An 18,739-nucleotide genomic window follows, 5' to 3' on the forward strand; every position below is an offset into this window, starting at 1 on the left:
GCAAAAAAGGGGGTTAAAGAATCAAAAAGATAAAACATATTCTGGCTATTGACCATTTTTTTGTTTACTGCATAATTCTGTGTTCACTCATAGTTTACTAATCTAGAAAATGATTCGAATAAATAAAAACCATTGAATGAGGTGTGTCCAAACTTTTTACTGATACTGTGTAGACCAAAAATATAGAATATACCATTTTTTTTAATGTAATTTGAATTATTATTGAAAAAAAAAAGACACAAATGAAAGCCAGGACACATTTCATCAGTGATTCAATAACATAGTTTTAATTTTTCAGTGTTTTAGTATAAAAATCCCACCAGCCTGGTATTGGCTGGTTTCCACTCCCGTTGGCTATAACTGTGGTTTTTCCCAGAGAATCATCTAAAGTACCAAATCTATTTACACACAACATCCACATCCAGAGGGGCCAAAAAAAACAAAGTCTAACCATTACTACCCTGCCAAAATAAAACGTCAAACACAGTCACCTCACCTCTCAGATTTAATGCTATCAATCCAAAAAAAAAAAAGACTCACAAAACAACAGAAGAAGAGGAGGGGCCTCTACATGTGGCTCCTAGTGTGCCCGCATTTTCTTACAATACTCTCTCTATAAAGTAATGCATATACATTTTCTGCTTTACAATAAATTAGTACAGGCACATTCTCTTCTCTCCTACGGCTGACTGTAGCTCAGTTAAGGAGGAGAAGATGATTCTGTGACATTTTACAGAAGACTTGAACTCATCACAGCACACAAACAGAAAGGCCAAAAACCTGAAAAACACAACTGAACTGTAAAAAAAAACCACAAACAAAACACATACACTAGTGGGAAACCTGTGGGCAGCAGATTTTTTTGGTTTCGTTGTGAATGTTGCACTTCAGGCATTTTAAACTTTGAGAGCTTCTATATAGATTTTATATAAATATGTACAAACAAAAAAAGTAGTCCAGTAAAAACATTCAGGTAAAAAAAAAAAAAAGATGCACATACACACAAAAAAAATTTAATGCCGAAGACAAGAGAACTTGAAGCGTGAGAACTCAATAACTTACAAAAACTGTAAAAAAGAAGCTGAAATAAAAATGATCAATACAGTATGCATGTTTGTTTTTTCTCTCTGTGGAGATAGCACCAGCAGAAACACCAACACCGTCAGTGCCGGCGACAACATAGATCATCACCTTTGACTGTATAAATATCAGAACGGCGTGTACCAAAACAGACTGAGGGAGTGAATAAATTAGTGTCAGGCCTTGTACAGGATATTTACAGGAGCTGCTGCCGTCACACACACACTGATGGACATTTCATGGCAGTGAGATTGTTGCAGCAGTCTTGCAGCACATTTAAGGAGGTCAGAGGTCAAACTCTGACACATTCAACAGGTTTAGACCTGCGATTTTACAGTCCTCACAGCCAAGAGTTGATTTTTTTTTTCTCCTTTCTTTCAACTTTTTGCACCCGCTAACCGAGTCGATTTCATTGCATAGCTCTTTGACAAAACAAGATGACCATCACAAGCTACAGTATTTCAGACAGGTGAGACCGACGCATGAGGAGGTGTGGAAACAAACTGGTTCCAGTTCGCAGGAAATGGTAAACAAGACAAGTGTGTGTGTATGCGTGTATGTGTGTGTGTGTATGTGTTGTGCGTACGAGGCAGACACAGAGTGCCTTTGCAAAGACTGTGTTCAAACGGAGGGAAAAGCTGTACGGGCAAAGAGGAGATGGATGATGGGAGATTCTTGAGATTTGGGAGTACAGAAGGAGGGAAGGAGGGAGGAAGGGTTGAGGAGGTGAGGAGGTGGGTGGCTTCAGTCTGTGGCAGCGAGGCCGGTGCTCGGCTCCAACTCTCTGCTAACACGGTCCAGGTGGTTCATGGCTCGGTCGAAGGCGAGCTGCACAGTTTTTCGGATGGAAGAGCTGCGAGCCTCCATCAGCTTCAATCTATCGAGTGTCTTGTTGATCCCAAAGGGAGCCATCTTGGATCTAGGAAGCCATTGCCTAAGGAGAGAGAAGACCATTTCTGGTAAAGTTCCAGTGTGGTTTGACAGACGCCTGCTTCCAGACTTTAAGTTTCTGCAGTGATTTTCAAAACCATTTTAATACCACTTACAGTGCAATGACTTTCATGGTTTTTGCAGTCTAGAAATAATTTGCGCTCTCGGCAATACTAATTTAGAGGAACATAAAAGCCGGTAATGTGGACTCATGCATGGGTTACTAAGCGATTTGACAGATTCTGACAGATCTGTCAAATCGGTCACGTGATAAAAAGGACACGTCATCAAACGTCAGATGACGCTCTGAGGAAGACAGCAGAAGCTGTCGAAACATGTCAGCAAAGGTAATACGACTTTTCTTTACTGAATTGTCGGTTTAAATAAACAACGCTATCGTATAGTAATGAACGACAAAATGAACCTAATCCAACTATGGGTTACTCAGGAACCCTATGGACCACATAACCCTACAGCCCCACAGCTCAGGGGGCTCTGAGGCCAGAGACTGTGTGAATTGATGAATTGTTGGTATTTCACATTGGTAAGTCACAGAGCTTAGATGAAAACTAAGAAGACGGTTATAGAGAGGACTCTTTTTTTAGCTCAGGGGCCCACCGTCTCCTAATCCATTCATGTCTGGACCCACACAAACAGCAGGAGATTCATGGATAAATTAACCAATTAAATATTTAACAACTACATTTTTAGGTTGTTTGCAAAAATCAAAACTTATCGATTAATTGCTGAGTTTCCAAGCAACTGATGCCACTGTTTGGTATCATAAACTATTGAAGATCAGGGTAACTTAAATACTTTTCAACTCCTTCTAGCTTTTTGTGAGACTGAATTCAAAGCTGCTCTCTTCTCCGAAGGCTTTTTGTATAAAAATCACTGATAAAACTGAAAGCTGTTTCAAAAACAACTTCTAATTCAAGTGCCACTGCTATCATTGTACTGAGACTCTTCTAATTAAGTCATTTCACAGTTTCTAAAACACTGCCTGATTGCCTGCATTACTGCTGCTTGCTGCTCATTCAATATCACCGACCAACAGTTCATGCAAACTACTTCATGTCGACTGTGTCGGTTGATGAAAACATCCATTAAAACTCAGATTACCTTAAGCGTCGCTGGGTGTAATCAGTACCAATAAGAAAGAGGGGCTCTATACCTGTATCCCTGTCTCACAGACCTCAGTATAATGTAATATAAGGCAGCATCTATTATTTTTGCACTGATTAATCAATGATTGTTTTTTAAGAAATGTGACATTATTCTAATGGGTACTTTTGTTACACTATACAAGAGAGAGTTGAATGAGGGAGAAATTAATGACCTGTTATCACCTTTATCTGAGGATGAAGAGCTGGCATCCAGAAAAAGGCTACTAGAGACAGGAGAGGTGCCACTCACATGCTGGCAGCCCTCAGAAGCTGTGACCGGTAAGCCTACAGTCCAGTGTTTGGTCTATCCATTTAGTGGTTTCCAGCTAACTTACACACCTAGCTAAATCAATTCTATTTACATTCTCAGATTCGTGCACAATGCATTACATTGGTATGGATACAACTGTTAGGAGAGCTACACAACCAGGACTGCACACTGGCAGAGCACAACCACAGAACATATTAATGGAAGGACACACACACACACACACACACACACACACACACACACACACACACACACACACACACACACACACACACACACACACACACACACACACACACACACACACACACACACACACACACACACACACACACACACACACACACACACACACACACACACACACACACACACACACACACACACACACACAGATGCAGAGTGGCAGAAGCCCATCGATGTGAAGGCTGGGGGTTGAGCCTGGCTGGGCTGAAGGCGTTTATTAGCCTAATCTCAGTTAGGGGAGAGAACACTGATGTGGACGACTTGTGGTCAAAGGAATGGGTCTCCCATTCTTCAGCACTATGTCAAGCAACGGATAGAGAGAGAAATCATGAGTTTCTTCGAGTCTGACAGAAAAGACACATGGTGCATCTAAATATCTAGTGACAGGTTTGCACTGGTCAGTGAGGTGTGAGACAGGTTCTTTCAAAATGAAACTAGGGTCTAACATGACTGCAGATGAACAGATAATTCCCGACAAAGTCACGCTGTCCTTTAATCCAATACATGCCCAATAAAGGGGACAAACTCGGCATAAAGTTCCGGCTTGCTGGTGACTTGGAGACAAAGTACATGTTCAATGGATATCACTATCTTGGGAAGTGACTGGAGTTGCCCCACAACACAGAGATTAGGGGAGAGTGCAGTCCAGAAACTTATGGAGTGTTTTTGGTGAAGGGGAGAAACGTCACTTCTTTTTTTTTTTTTAACACATCTCTCTCTGATTCCTACAAATTTCCCGCAAATTCTTTGATTTAGCAGTTACATTAAAACTTTCAAAATTCCCTAGTAATAATATGTCTTTGCACTGTTAACAATTTTTCTTTGAGAAACACAGATTTTGAAAATGCATACTATTTTTTAATAATAGAAAACCTTCCAGACACATGAGATTCACAGTTACCAGCAACACTAGTCATCTAATGCCTGCAGTGAGTCGGTCTACAAAGCTACGACCAGCTGACCGCATTATTTTTGTCATTTGCTTAAATAGTTGTGTGTGTGAGTTTCTGCCTAACAAATACCTACTTCTGTGCTATTTTTAGATTATTTAAGCCCCACTTTTTTCTTTTTTTTTTAAACTACTGATTTTGTGTCCTGCCTGGAGCTCCGCTAACAATGAAGGGAGGTGGTGAGTTCCTCACCAGCTGCGCCTGCTGTCGAAGAAGTGGACGAGGAAGAGTTTCTCTGCGGACCTGAACTGCATCCGCTCTCCGGCTCTGAGGACGTCCAGCGGCGGTGGAGGAAGCTCCACTCCGTTGTGCCGAGACACCGTCCTCCGAATTCTGGGATCCATGATCTGCGAAGGCCAAAAAAGGACAGAGGAATGGACACTAAGTGAGGCGGCCCTCTCACAGGAAAAAGTCTGGAGCATATCCTGGTGGCGCCAGCTGCACAGAAGAAGCCCGCATTCAGAGACACAAGCATGCAAGGCCAAGTCAAGCCCAAAACGCTCTGAGCGAAAGGGCCTACTCCACATACACCAACCAGTCCACGATCGGCCAGCTGGAAGGTCCTGCATGGCTATTAGCACGAATCACGAGCTACGGCACAGACAATGGGCAGAGGGGCAGATGGGTAATGAGATACAGAGGGGACTAACACTCACTCACCAGGGCAGGGAAGGAAGGATATCCACTACATTTAGCCCAAACTAGTTTAAGAGGCTCCAGAACAAATGAAGAAGCAGCGGTGGGCTTCCACACCTCTACAGGAACAACGATAAGCAAGTTATGAAGGGTTCACTGCAACAGAGAGCACAACCAGTCTGAACACAGCCATACACACAGGAGAGGAGATGAGCATACACACACACACACACACACACACACACACACACACACACACACACACACACACACACACAACTAGTCTGACCACACAGCCAACACAGTACAAACACACACACACACACGCATAATTTAGACTTATAAATGTAATTTCTTAAGTCTTTTGGGTTTGGATAGAAGCAGCTTGTCAAAGTGAGTTTCCTACACTATTATTTCAACGTGTCACTTGCATTTACTATCAATATTTAGCATTTCCTTGAAACTTCAGCGTACAGACAGATTCAGACTTCCACATTTTCATACGTAGCAAATGTCAGAAAGCAACCCTCTCAAAGTGCAGGGCTGGGCTCTCAGCGTTCTTCTTCAGAATTGGTTTCCATTTCCAACCTGTATGGCCGAAGTACTCCAGCATCACAACTTTCCGTTGTGTAGCGTAGAATAGTTTTACAGTGTTTCAGCAGAGCCACAGGTGAGTCGGTGTGCTTGAGTTGAAGCAAATGGGAAGGCGTGGGTGGAGAGATTAGCTGCAGTTTAAAAGAAGCAACAATGCAGACTTACACCAACGTTCAAAAGGTTGGGGTCACTTAGAAATGTTGTTATTTTTGAAAGAAACACTGTTTTTTTTTTTTCCAATGAAGATAATATAAAATATAGTCTGGATATTGTTAATGTGGTAAATGACTATTCTAGTGGGAAAAGGGGTACAGAGGCCCATTTCAAGCAAGCATCACTCCTGTGTTCTAATGGTTACATTGTGTTGAAAGGCTAATTGATGATTACAAACCACTTGTGCAATTATGTTAGCACATGAATTAAAGGAGTTTTCATGGAAAACATGAAATTGGGTGACCGCAAACTTTTGAACGGTTGCGTGTATCTGAGCTATTTTAAGGCAGGAGGGGATTATGTCTAAATGCGTAACTGATACACTGAGGGAAGGTTTAAGCGATTAAATTATTGACCAGAGAGGGACTTAAAAGGACCAGGGCCATAACCTAACCTTGAGTGGAACAAGGGGAACTCCAGGGGATTAAAAAAATATATCTATTCACTGAAAGGTCATTGTGGATATTTGATTGCAGCATGTAGTCTGCTGCCCTGCTGATTATCTGATTAACTAAAACTAATTGTTCTTGTTTCATATATAATTCCTGAGACGATTTTTCCTTACAGACCAGAGGGAGAATAAGGGTTGCAATGTTAACAGCTAATGGAGCTTTATAAATAAACCATCAACACGTTAAACTAGTGTAAACACGGAGTCTAGTACACAGGTGAAGAGTTTCATAAAAACTTGAACATAGGGGGCATCATTTGACACTTTGCTACTCATGCTGAAATCATGTTGGTACAGGAAATCCAAAGAAATACCCACGTCAGCTAAAATATAAAGTAGCTGTAGCTGGGATACGGTTTGGTGTCCTTTCAGACAATAATTCACTCTAAACCCACAGTCAAAATAACGGCCTTCACTTCACTTCCATCTCGAGTTTCCTGTTTCTGTTTTTCTCCTTCATTTACCACTTCCTTTGTAGCATAAACCTGCAGTTTGACACTCTGTTCATTTTTTTCCAGGACCCTCGGGCCCCTGAACTTCCGTTTAAGAACCAGTGAGGTAGAGTGCATTACTTGGCTGCTAGTTTTGAAAATTCTCATTTCAAGGCTTACTTTTTAAGGATTTTAACATCATAACTCGTCATCAGAACGTTCCAAATGACTTGTCCAACTACAGCGCTTTCTATGTCTAGGGGCTGCTCAATATGTTTAGTAAATGTCTTAAGAAGATAGAGGTAGGAATTGACATATCAAAGCTTGCCATGCTGTTTCATGCACACTCATCAGGTGACAACTGTTGCTGATGAAGGAGACAGACAATGCTCTTCTCACCTGCAGAGATCTTGGCAGCGTTTGTGAATTCTCCATTCTCAATGCAGGTCATCAGGGTGCTTTTGTCGTCTACAGTGCTCCGTCGAGTCGCCGCTGGTCGCCCTTTACCGCTTTTAGACACGATGACAGTGCTGAAAGAGGTGAGAGGTGGATCACTACTCAGATGTAGAATTATTTTTCAGTTCACCAGCATTTCTGGTTAAAAAGAAACACCTAACCGACTAACTGATAAACAAACTGGCTGCTGATGGGACTTTCTTTAGATTGACAAAGTAATTTTTAAATGATTGCAGGTCTAGTTGACTAAGTGAAACTTATTGCACTGCTCACTCTGTTACAAAGCATTTGCTCAGTTTGCTGCAACTCTCATAATAATGAGGACTTTTTCATATAATTACATTTTTTCTACATTACCACTACATACTAAATCTTTTTTATTAAAAAAATAGGATACTGATGATCTCCAAGTAAGCTGTGAACATCAACTGAACTGAAAATCCCATTTCTCCATTAAAACACTGAATATTACCTTGCTTGAATGGTCTTGCTTTATAAACAAGATATCGTAGTTGTTAGCATGTGTGCAATATTATTTCATTAAGGTCAAATTAAATCTGTAGAACAACAATTCCTAATACAAGCATCAATTGATCAAGTCCAGAAAAAAAGGACGGGTTAAACGTTTTAGTGCATTCATTAAATAAGAAACAAATGATAAATTACTGTGTATGTAAAACTATACATGTAGCAAATGTTAATCGTCAGCAGAAAGCAGTTCCTTAAAGACAAATTATGTTGTCACACAGCCTAAGTCTTTACTGAGTCTCTGATTACTTGCAGAAATTATGGGCAAAACTGTCAAATTATGACATATTTTACTGGGAACTTTCAGTTATTGGTCTACATGGTGGCTGTGAATGTTTCTTCCTTCACTCACCTTGTGCTGCAGAGGATGCTGCCGGTGGAGGAGATGCTCGATTCAGAGGCACAGCGGCGACGAGGCTCCAGCAGACGGGGAGATGGTGAGACCACCCCCTTGTCCTCCACCACAAAACCATTTGCTATTCCTGAGGACCAACAAAAAAAAGTAAGTGGTTAACACTGCAGTTAAACAATAATTGTACAGCAACAATTAGTCTAAAATAAGTCCTTAAAATTAAGTGAATATTTTGTTGATTTTTTAAGCTAAAACTTAACAGCTGATCTCTGAGTGGGTACCTGTGCCGAGACGTTTGATCGGCGACTCCTCGTCCTCCTCACCATCAGCGCTGCTGCTTCGGGTTCTTTTTTTCGGAAGGAGGAGTGTCTCCAGTCGAGGGATCACCACTGACAGGAAGGTTTTGGCGCCCAGGTGTGGTGTCGACACAGCGGATGTCTCTTGGGTCTTGCGTGGTTTCTGCGGGCTGGCACTCTTTGACTTACGGAAGAGGACGTTACTCCGTCGGTTGCAGGTGCTAGAGGGTTCCATGTGGATGTCACCGTTGAGGAGCTGTGGTTCTGGGATGTGCCCGTTGGGGGTATCCAGGGGCACTGAGGTAGATGTGTTTGTGTCATCATCAAGCTCCATGGAAGTCTGGTCCGAAAGGGGTTTGACGGGCTTCAGAGAGGGCGGTTCTGAATCGCTGGGCGAGATGTTGAGCTGGGACGATGAGGTTAAGAGCTCTAACGCTGGTGGAGGTAAAGATTTGCTCTCCGGTGTCGTGCAGGGGTCTGTGGGAGGTTCAGGTAGTGGTTTCTCCTCTGACTTGGAGGGTGTTGGGTCAGGAGCTGGGGCAACGAGCGAGGGTGATGGCAGGGCCTTCTTGAGGCTTATCTCACTGCGGACTTCCATGATAGTCTTCTTGAGTAGTTTGAGCCTCTTGCTGCGAGATGGGCTGTTCTTCATGGCTGTGCTCAGGTCCAGCTTCTCCAGGAGCTCCTTCAGCTGATCCTCCAGAGGGGTCCGCTGACGGTATGTGGGGGTCAGCAGGCGATCCACTGAGAAAGACAAACAGTCACATGACATATCCACAGCATTATCCAAGTTACGTCACCTCAGCAATTCACTTTCAACCAACAACACTGCTTGCAGTTAATGCATCGACTGACAATTTACATGCGAGTGTCTGCCAGTCCAAGACTGATTTTTAATGCTGAACTGACATTTCATCTTTCATTCATAACTTTTCAAATGACATTTCAAATGCTTGCATCTCATTACGCACTGAGAAAAACTCACCCCCAGTTCCACTGCTTAGGCTGCAGCTTTTACTCCTTAATGTTTTTCAGCACCAACAACTCAACTGCTAAGGAGCCGTTTACTTGAAAACTATATTCCAACTGCCTTCAGGCATTACAATTCAACTAATTACAGTGTTCATATCTCGCACTATTACAAAGTAGACACTTACTGCAGAATGAATAACAAGACAACAGCATTAAATGTAGTTTGAGCTGTTAGGGTTCCTTGCCAGTGATATTTCCCGCCTAAATGTAAAAAATGAATGCACAAAGATGTTGTGAGGACTGATTCAGTCTACTAATCTACTCACGTCCTGATTATTTCATTCATTTCTGGTCAATAAAACATCCACAGTAATTATTAAATTTATGCAAACTATCTTGGTAGAAATTAAATCTTCACAGTGCTTCAGAGATGATGTTTGGAGATTTTTCAAGTGTAATGACTTTAATGATTAATTAGCAAATATCAGCTTTTTTTTTTTGAGAGATTTACTGCTTCATTAAGATCCGTCCACTTACCGTCTTCCCAAGAGAAGGGGGGTGGCACCTCCAGTTTTGGGGCTTCGGGCAGATGCAACCCGCCAGGGAAGTCAAAGCCGATCCTTTCTGTCTCTCTGCGGGCCCTGCGGATGATGACTCCTCCGTGGTCCTGCATCCGCTGAGCTGCCTTGTAGAAAAACGTTTCCTTGGCATTGTACGTCATGCAATTGGTAATTATGAGGTTGAAGTCGGCTTCAAACTCCTCCAGGTTCCTGTAGCTGTGAGCGTCAATGCGTTTCCTCATGGTGGAGAAGTCCATGGGGTTCTTAATGTGGTCCAGATAGTCAGGGACCTACAGGGGACAGAGGAGACATGTGAGAGAGTGCAGACAATAAATTCAATTTAAAAAAAGGCTGCGAGATATTGGTGAATAATCTAATCAAATAAGCAGAGAGACAAAAACGTTTTCGTTGTGGGTGAGGGTGTGCTCAGTGATGGTTTCGCTCATACAAATTTGTATATGTCACAATGTTTCACAAGCAATATGAAGCAACCATCACAACTGACCAGCTCAACACGTCCACTGGACAGATTTCATTAATCAACAGCTGTGATTAACCCTTTAAGCTTCAGTGTACCGCCGGCGGTACACCTACTAATTTGCATAGGAATTTCAAGAATGTCCGACGGCCGCAAACGCGCTTATACAAACACTATACACCGATGGAAAGCTTAGATTCTCATGAATCCGCCGGTATAAACCACTTTCAGATGCGATTACCACAGCGGGTGAGAAAAACACATTTGTCCGACAAAAACAAATATTCATCCATCCGTTCTCTATACACGGCTTCAACGCACACAGCGCGACTCACATTTCCGGGTTCATTATTATACACAAAAAAAAAGATTCCACAAAAAACGGTCATAATCCAACCTTTTACATCCAGATGACACAAGCCAGGAAACTATTTTGTCCAAAACATGTCCTGAAGTCGGTATAAAATCCCCGAATCGGTCATTTTCAAGAAAATGCACCTCGCGATGCCCGTCCAATATTCCCCGTATTTTTCGTAATTTTTTTTATTTAAAAATAGAATATTAGCGATTTTTTGTACTGAAAACGGCTGGAATTGACTGAAGCTTAAAGGGTTAATGGCTGTCAGAAACTGGACTTCTTAAGCAGCAGTACATTCGGGAAATTTGACATTTCTGTGAATTGGAATAAAGGCTTCTGCTCTGTATATCACTGCTTTGAATAATCTCCGATCACAATGATAAATTGTTGCAAACCTCTTTGACGCTGACTGGCTGAGCAAAGATGCTGTACTGGTCCTTCTCCTGCAGCTGACTGAGCACGGCTCGTAGCAGGATGTTGAAGGGTGTCAGCTGCACCTCCAGCACTGACTGCTGTAGCTTCATCTGAAGGGAGAAGAAAGTCAAGCATCCTCAATAAACATGAACAGCATTAGATATGAGCAATAGCGACAGGTCAGTGTGTATATGACTGTGTTCTCACTTAATGAAAAGCGACTGTGTCCTTGCTTTGCATCAATTACAGTGGTACAGATCCAGTCAGTGTATTAGGTGTTAGAAGCAAATAAAAACTGAACAGACCTTTAGAATAGATATTGAACCAATTAGTGACATTCAGGAGATTTGGGCAGTAACTACTGATTTACATTATCGGAACAGATAAGCTTCTTAAACGAGGGAATTGACAATGACGCCAGACTGACTTCATTACCTGAGGATTAAAAATCAAAAGGTTACATAGAAAACAATTATGGGGACAACTGTCCTCTTGGTCCAGGTCATTTGGCACATTTTACACAGATATGGCAAACAGGCCAAGTGGGGGTGAAAGAAAACCAACAGGTTAAAGACCACAAGTGATTTTGTTTTAAAATTTTAAACATCCATTGCTCAGCAAGTACTACAAATACCCCAATGATATTAGTCATTTTGCTGTAAGACAAGCTTGTAAGCTGGCAGCTTGGCCAGTGGTGTTGTCCCTTCATGTTTTAAATATGCAGTGGTACAGCCTCTGTTAAAGAAACCAAACCTTGCTCGACAGGAACTCTCCAATTATCGGCCAATTTCCAAACTTCCGTTGTTGTTCAAAATACTGGAAAAAAAATTGTGTATATTCAGCTGAGCTCATTTTTAGATGAATATGGAATTTCTGAGGTCCTCCAATCAGGATTTAAAACTGGCCACAGCACTGAGACGACTTTGTTGAGGGTTTATAATGATGTTCTTCGGGCTTCCAATTCTGGTCATACTGTTGTTCTCCTGTTGGACTTAACAGCAGGTTTTGACACGGTCGATAATCAGATTTTATTGTCACGATTGGAGAACTGGGTGGGAATCAAAGGCTTAGCTTTAGCTTGGTTTAAATCTTACTTGTCCAACAGAAGCTTTTCCGTCTGGGTTGGGGATGCTGTTTCTACTGCAGCCCCTCTGATGTGTGGCGTACTGCAAGGGTCAGTGCTTGGACCCTTGCTGTTTTCATTGTACTTGTTGCCCCTTGGGTCAGTTCTGCATAGACATGGTGTGTCATTTCATTTTTACGCAGATGACTGCCAAATTTATCTGCCATTGCATCGATCCAAGTCCCTTTTTGAATGTCTTAAAGATGTAAAATTGTGGATGGCGTACAATTTTTTGCACTTCAATGAGCAAAAAACTGAGGTTTTGCTGTTTGCTCCCAATGATTCTACTCGTGTGGTCAAAGCTGAGCTTGGCCCTTTAAACCAGGCCGTAAGCTCTGTAGTGACAAATGTGGGTGTAAAGATGGGCCCTGTCTTTAAATTAGATGCCCAGATTAGTGCTGTTGTGAGGTCAAGTTTTTATCATTTGAGGCAACTTGCCAAAGTAAAGCCTTTTATATCACCTCACAACTTTGAAATTTTGATTCACGCTTTTATCTCCACTCGTTTAGATTATTGCAATGCACTTTATTCAGGACTCAGCAAAACCTCACTGTCGAGACTACAGTTGGTTCAGAATGCTGCCGCCCGACTTTTAACAGGATCGCCAAAATTTGTCCTCATAACTCCTATCCTCCAATCCCTCCACTGGCTCCCCGTGCACCTTCGTATTGATTTTAAACTTCTTTTATTTGTTTTTAAATGTCTTCATGGTCTGGCACCCCTGTACTTGTGTGATCTGCTGGCTCCCCACATCCCATCTCGGTCACTGAGGTCAGCAGATCGGGCTTTACTGGTGGTGCCAAAGACTAAAAAGAAATCGAGAGGGGATCGTGCTTTTTCTGTGGCAGCTCCTAGATTGTGGAATGAGCTCCCACTACATATTAGATCAGCAGACTCTCTCTCTACTTTTAAATCTCTTTTAAAAACACACTTTTTTAACTTGGCATATGGCTCAGCTTAGAGCTGGCTTTTATTATACAACTTGTGTTTTATGTCGTATTTTTATGCTCACACTATTTTATTTATATTTTTATTTATTTTATCTTGTTTTAACATGTAGAGCACTTTGGTTGACAGTGTCATTTTTAAAGTGCTTTATAAATAAAGTTGATTGATTAAGCTCGTTTTCTTTAAACTGCACAGGTGCCCTTAAAGGTTTGTTGTCACAGTGTGCTTTTTCCATGTTTGAGTGGCTGTATTGATACAAATCCCAAAAATAATGTGAAATCCAGCAGAAGCAGGAACACAAAGAACATTTCTGTCCTCATAAGCAAAATGATCACAACAAAGCATCTCTAAGTAGCTTTGGGAAACCCCTAAATTTGCTCTGTTTTTTTTTTTTGGCTAAAATTAGAATAATGAACCCCCTTCTGCAAAGATGGATGGAATTTTATAAGTAGTATTTCAATGGCAATACCATTTGAGATTTCTCTGTCTTAAAGTCTATGTACGCCTTTAAACCAGAAAATGATATTCAAAATAAAAGAATAATAATAATTGGGAACCCCCAATTGATCTGACATGGAATGTCTCATTTTGTTAAATAGATAAACTGGGGTTGTCATTTACAGATTTTGAATTAAGCTTTAATTATGACAAGCTAAAGAAAAAGAAGCAGTAATATTTAAACAACTCTACCTCCTCCCTCTTCAGCTTCTCCCTCTTCCTGATGAGCTCCAGCAGCAGGCGAGCTCGCTCCAGGTCATGTCGAAGGCGGTGCCACTCCTTCAGCTGCTCCTTCAGTGCCTGGTTTGTCTCATTGCGGTCCTGAAGGAAACACAAGTTTCTGTTCAGCAACAAGAACTTCATTACATGATAATGTTGAGATGTCTGCAGTAAGCACAACTAACCGTCTGCTTGGCTTTGGGTGGCTGAGGGTTGGCTTGTAGTCGGCGAATCAGTGGCACATTGTTCCTCGACTGTCTCTTCAGAACCCAGTAGCTCAGCACCTGCTCGACAAACAACCGCTTCCTCTGAATCGCCACCTGGTTCAGGATGATGTCAAAACTGGCCCAGAAGGAAAGACAAGGAGATATTAACCAAAAAATATACTACTTTCTGTTTAACTAGCTTCATACTTCAGGACTGTGTCTTTATATCTCTAAAATATTGTAATCTGTCTGTCATTTCTGACCAGACTTCACTGTAGTGATGCTACTCTGTTCCTAGACTGTACATGTTAACATCACAGGAAAGAACACTAACTTGCATCACAGTGCACTACTACCAAAACTTGTCTCCGGGACAGCAACAACTTCAACTGATTATTTCATTGTATGTTATTGATAGAAATCATCTATTTTATGTTACTCCTTAAAAACTTTCTGTTTCCAAGCTTTTATTGTGTGTAATTTTAAATAAATATATTTGAGAAAACGAACTGCTCTTCAAAATTCATACGATACAAATTTATGAAGCTGAAGTATCATGCAGACAAAAGCAAACCTGAGTTGAGTGAGTACTGATTTTGTAGTCTTGGTTTCTGGCTTACCTTGAAGCGGTGATACTAGGCCCAGAGTTGGCTGGGATCTCTGGTTCTGGTTCAGCTTCAGGGTCCGTTCGCTTACTCTTTTTTTTTTGCCAGCCCTTGGCCCTGGACTTCCCTCTCTTGTCAGCTCTCTTGTGGCAGGCTCCATTTTTGGGGTGTGGCTCCTCATAGATGTTGAGTGGCCGACGGTCACAGCCTTCAGGCGTATGGCTGCAGCAATAGGCGGTCTTTTTCACAGAAAAGGTGGTGGCGCCAGACGCAGTTTCCTCTTTCACGGGTTCCATCCTCATGTATAGGCCAGCCTTCTGGGCACAGCTGACATGGAAGGCAGTGTAACAGTTGATCTTGTCACATTGGATGCACGCTCCAGCACCCTTCTCCTTACACAGGTAGCAAGTAAGTTTCCAGCGGGCTGGTGGGATGTTGCGGACGCCGTCAATGGGCTCGATGAAAACAGTGTCCGAGAAGCCAACTTCAGGCACCCATAAAGCACATGCTACATGACCCCAGCGATCGTCGTCTGTCTTCTTCAGAGCTCCTCCTCGGTTGGGGCAGAAGACGCACTCGGCTGGTCGCGACGGGCACTGCAGGCAGTGGCGGCACAGCCACTGGCCCTCAGGAATGTACGGCACACCGTAGCACTCCTGGTGTACGGCAATGTTGCAGGAGTCGCAGAAGAGAATGACGTTACTGTCTGCTCCATCTCCATCCATGCAGATGCAGCAGACGGCATCCTCATCCACCAGTGACTGCAGGTCGTTCTGACCCTGCGTAGCTAAGTATGACTCCTTCTCAAAGCGGTCCATGAGAAACTCAAAAAGGTTGTGCGACACCTGGCTGACGCCCTCACTCTTCCTTTTCTCATTAATGAGCTCCAGCCAGGCATAGTCTTCCTCGTCCATGTCATACTCCACCTCCTCATCTAGCTCTTCTGCTGTCCTCTCAGTGTATTTGTAATAGGCTGCCAGCCTCTTTGGCACCACCGGCAAATTGTATTCAACCGTTCTAACCTTCGGCTCTAACAGCCCACTGGTACTACTGCCAAGTGAGGCTGTGAGAGCAGCATTCTTCTTCTGCTGGTTATTTTTGAGGCGCACAGAGCGCACCAGGACCTGCTGGGGCTTCTCGTTGTTCTCTTTGTTGCTGTTACACTCCATGATCTCCTGAGCTGTGGGGTCATCATCAGTGATGACGTCCAGCTTGTCGTAGATGCTGAGCCGGTGCACTCGGCCGTCCACCTCCAGCTCCACCATCCGCTGTGCCTGTGCGTAGGTTAGTGTCTCCCGGTTGGGCGACGGCTTTATGGGAGAAGACTCCCTTTTAAGCACTGACGGGCGGTGATTTCGTCCTTTCTTCTTCATGTTGAAGTTGCGAGGACCCTAAAAAACAAACAAATTTAACAACAATGTCAGTAACTAACTGATGTAAACATCAGCAGTTTCTCATGTCATTATTTGCACAGTGAAGTAACAGTTAGCTCACAGAGCAGAGTACTATGTGCTACATCTAACAGAACCTAAAGCAATGATTTACAGCTTAAACCCTTAACGCTGTCTTGAAGGAACAATGTTGGCCAGTTAATTTGTTTACACAATAATGTCGGCACCTCTTCTTGCCTTCAACCATAGAGGACAGAAAATTATGCAAAAAATGTTTGCATCTCTGTAATTTGAGAGGTTTGCATTGTAAGTGCTGCTGAAATGGTGTTAAAGACTGTCATGAGTTATACATGTGCATGACTTTCTGCTAAACTGTGACAGCCTTTACTATGAGGAAAAAAAACACCTTATTTTATACATTTAGACCCAAAACCACCCATAAGGATTGTTGAACAACTGAACACAAAACAAGATGCAGGTGCATCGCAACAAAAGACAAAAGACTTTGTTTCTAATATGACATCTGTATTGACTACGTTTGATACTAGCTTGAGGACTTTAGCATTTTTAATTTCTTTCTTCCTATAACAAAATATGCCTTACTGCTAAATGCATCTGTGATGAATAAAGAACCGTCTACATCTGACATCTCAGCAAATCTTCATCACAAATTTGTCAGAGCTGCAGTTGATATGTTCAATGTATAAATGTGTAGCTTTGTCTTTCCATATTAGAGATAAAGAACAAAAACAACTCCTCCCAACTAATGTCTGCTGCATATACGATTTTAACATGAACAATTTCAGCCCTGTATGTTAGTATCATCCTGTACGTTTTTAAGTGTAATAAGAGCTACTGCAGACAAAGTCCTTTTGTGTGTCACATACTTGGCCGAAAAGGTTGCTCCTCCTCTAGACCTCAAAAATAGTATTCAACACTTGTAACCCCGCAGGCTAAGGACAAAGGAAGTTCAGCAAAGCAGCTTCACATGCAAAGCTCCAGTGTGGGTTTGTGCACCTTTAATTTGTGAGATCAACACGCTGTCAATGAGCTGCTGAATAGTACAGGGGGCGGAAACATAACTTTCACTGGATGAATGAAAAATGCACCGAGAGCAGCACTCCTGCACAGCGACAATAGCGAGCCTCAACCAGCTCATCTTGTCAAGCAGAAGTCGCCGAGAGCTGGTTATTGTTAAACACCATCAATAGCAGCTTCAGCTCCCCCTGTTACTGTGTTCATCTGTGCCTGCTGGTCACGGATAACGCCAGCTCAGAATAACCGAACTATAACGTTCATCTGCATGATAAGTCGAACCTAGTCCAGAGTTTCAAACCAAACACATGTTACTGGAAAAGACAAGCTGGTGGTGCCCCCCAAAAGCAGGCGGCGGCCTTTCCGGTGGCTGGTTAAACGCATTAGGACACTCCGTCCACAAACCGGGCTAACATTAGCCTGCTAGCACTACACTAACTGAGAGGGGGAGGAAATATGGCGACCAACACAACAAGAAACTACCTCAATTGAAAAAGTTGGCCTTTCCTCGGAGCAGCACAGGTTGCTTTGAAGTTTTAAGCTGTCTAGAATGTGGAGGGTTGGTATTTTAAGGTGAAGCGAGAGTGAGACAAAACATACCTTGGTATTTTCACGAATTCAGCTTATAAAAACAGCAGCAATGGCGGTGCGGCCTGCGGAGCGGAGCAGCAGTTAAATCCACATTCAGTCCGCTCATCCAAATGCGGCCGCGGCTCACGCTGAACCGAGTCAAACCTGAGAGTGGCCGACAGGTCTCCAGGGCGACGGAGCGGGTTTCAGGTGTTACACTCAGATATCAGGACAAACAGCGATCGTTGGGACAGTGGAAAAGCAGTTAGAAGTGGCAGGGCTCAGCGGCGGCCCGAGCTTCTCTTCCCCCACAACAATGCGGTGGTGTGAGACGCTACGCGGCGACGTCACCGCGTACACACGAACACCAGGAAGTCGCTTCGCTTCAGGTGATCATGAATGACTCTTCCATGATTTCATCCGCTGGAATCTTACACACCTCAGGTCCTAATGTAGGCATACATCTATGAAACGAGGGTTTTATATTAAACGATTGATCAATTTAAAATCAACCGGTCATTATCACATTTAGCAAACCTGATATGAACCGAAGGAAATAGTGCATTTATTTTGGGACTATTTTCAGCGGCGGATGAATCCACATTTAAGCTTTTTCAGACACGAGGTATAAAACATTGCTGTTTCATCAATCCGTTAAGGTGATGTTCTGTCTTCAGACATAGGTCACTGTTATGTTAATGTTCCTCACTGCTTCATTCTGACATACACACCGTAGTGACTAGTGACGGAGAGAGCCACAGT

General features: G+C 42.7%; 1 protein-coding gene across 4 annotated transcripts; it reads right to left on the reverse strand.

The window, feature by feature from the left end:
- Positions 1 to 259: 259 nt before the first annotated feature.
- Positions 260 to 18,320, reverse strand: LOC110964345 (bromodomain-containing protein 1-like). Of its 4 annotated transcripts, XM_022213044.2 has the most exons (12): positions 18,008 to 18,320; positions 14,997 to 16,372; positions 14,356 to 14,512; positions 14,144 to 14,272; positions 11,364 to 11,492; positions 10,110 to 10,422; positions 8,586 to 9,344; positions 8,305 to 8,434; positions 7,368 to 7,498; positions 5,304 to 5,398; positions 4,836 to 4,990; positions 260 to 2,014 (listed from the first exon to the last, which is right to left on the reverse strand). In XM_022213044.2, exons 2-12 carry the CDS (start codon positions 16,352 to 16,354, stop codon positions 1,825 to 1,827), a joined length of 3,546 nt encoding a protein of 1,181 aa, XP_022068736.2. In that variant the 5' UTR covers positions 16,355 to 16,372; positions 18,008 to 18,320; the 3' UTR covers positions 260 to 1,824. The 4 variants fall into 4 exon arrangements, 3 of the variants coding, with proteins under 3 accessions (XP_022068736.2, XP_022068737.2, XP_022068738.2); XM_022213045.2 differs by lacking the exon at positions 5,304 to 5,398 and having other exon boundaries at positions 1,855 to 2,014; XR_007943775.1 differs by lacking the exon at positions 260 to 2,014 and having other exon boundaries at positions 4,939 to 4,990; positions 5,304 to 6,004.
- Between the last annotated feature and the right edge of the window lie 419 nt (positions 18,321 to 18,739).

This window comes from Acanthochromis polyacanthus, chromosome 8, assembly GCF_021347895.1.
Source record: "Acanthochromis polyacanthus isolate Apoly-LR-REF ecotype Palm Island chromosome 8, KAUST_Apoly_ChrSc, whole genome shotgun sequence".
Classification (NCBI taxonomy): Eukaryota; Metazoa; Chordata; class Actinopteri; family Pomacentridae; genus Acanthochromis; species Acanthochromis polyacanthus.

What these genes read in the sequence shown, in the direction of transcription:
- LOC110964345 (XM_022213044.2), bottom strand. Translation starts at nt 16,354, where the DNA reads ATGAAGAAGAAAGGACGAAATCACCGCCCGTCAGTGCTTAAAAGGGAG. An exon ending in CCTAGTATCACCGCTTCAAG is followed by an intron (nt 14,513 to 14,996) that starts GTAAGCCAGAAA and finishes CTTCTGGGCCAG; the next exon opens with TTTTGACATCATCCTGAACC. An exon ending in ATCCTTCCTTCCCTGCCCTG is followed by an intron (nt 4,991 to 5,303) that starts GTGAGTGAGTGT and finishes TGGCCTTCGCAG; the next exon opens with ATCATGGATCCCAGAATTCG.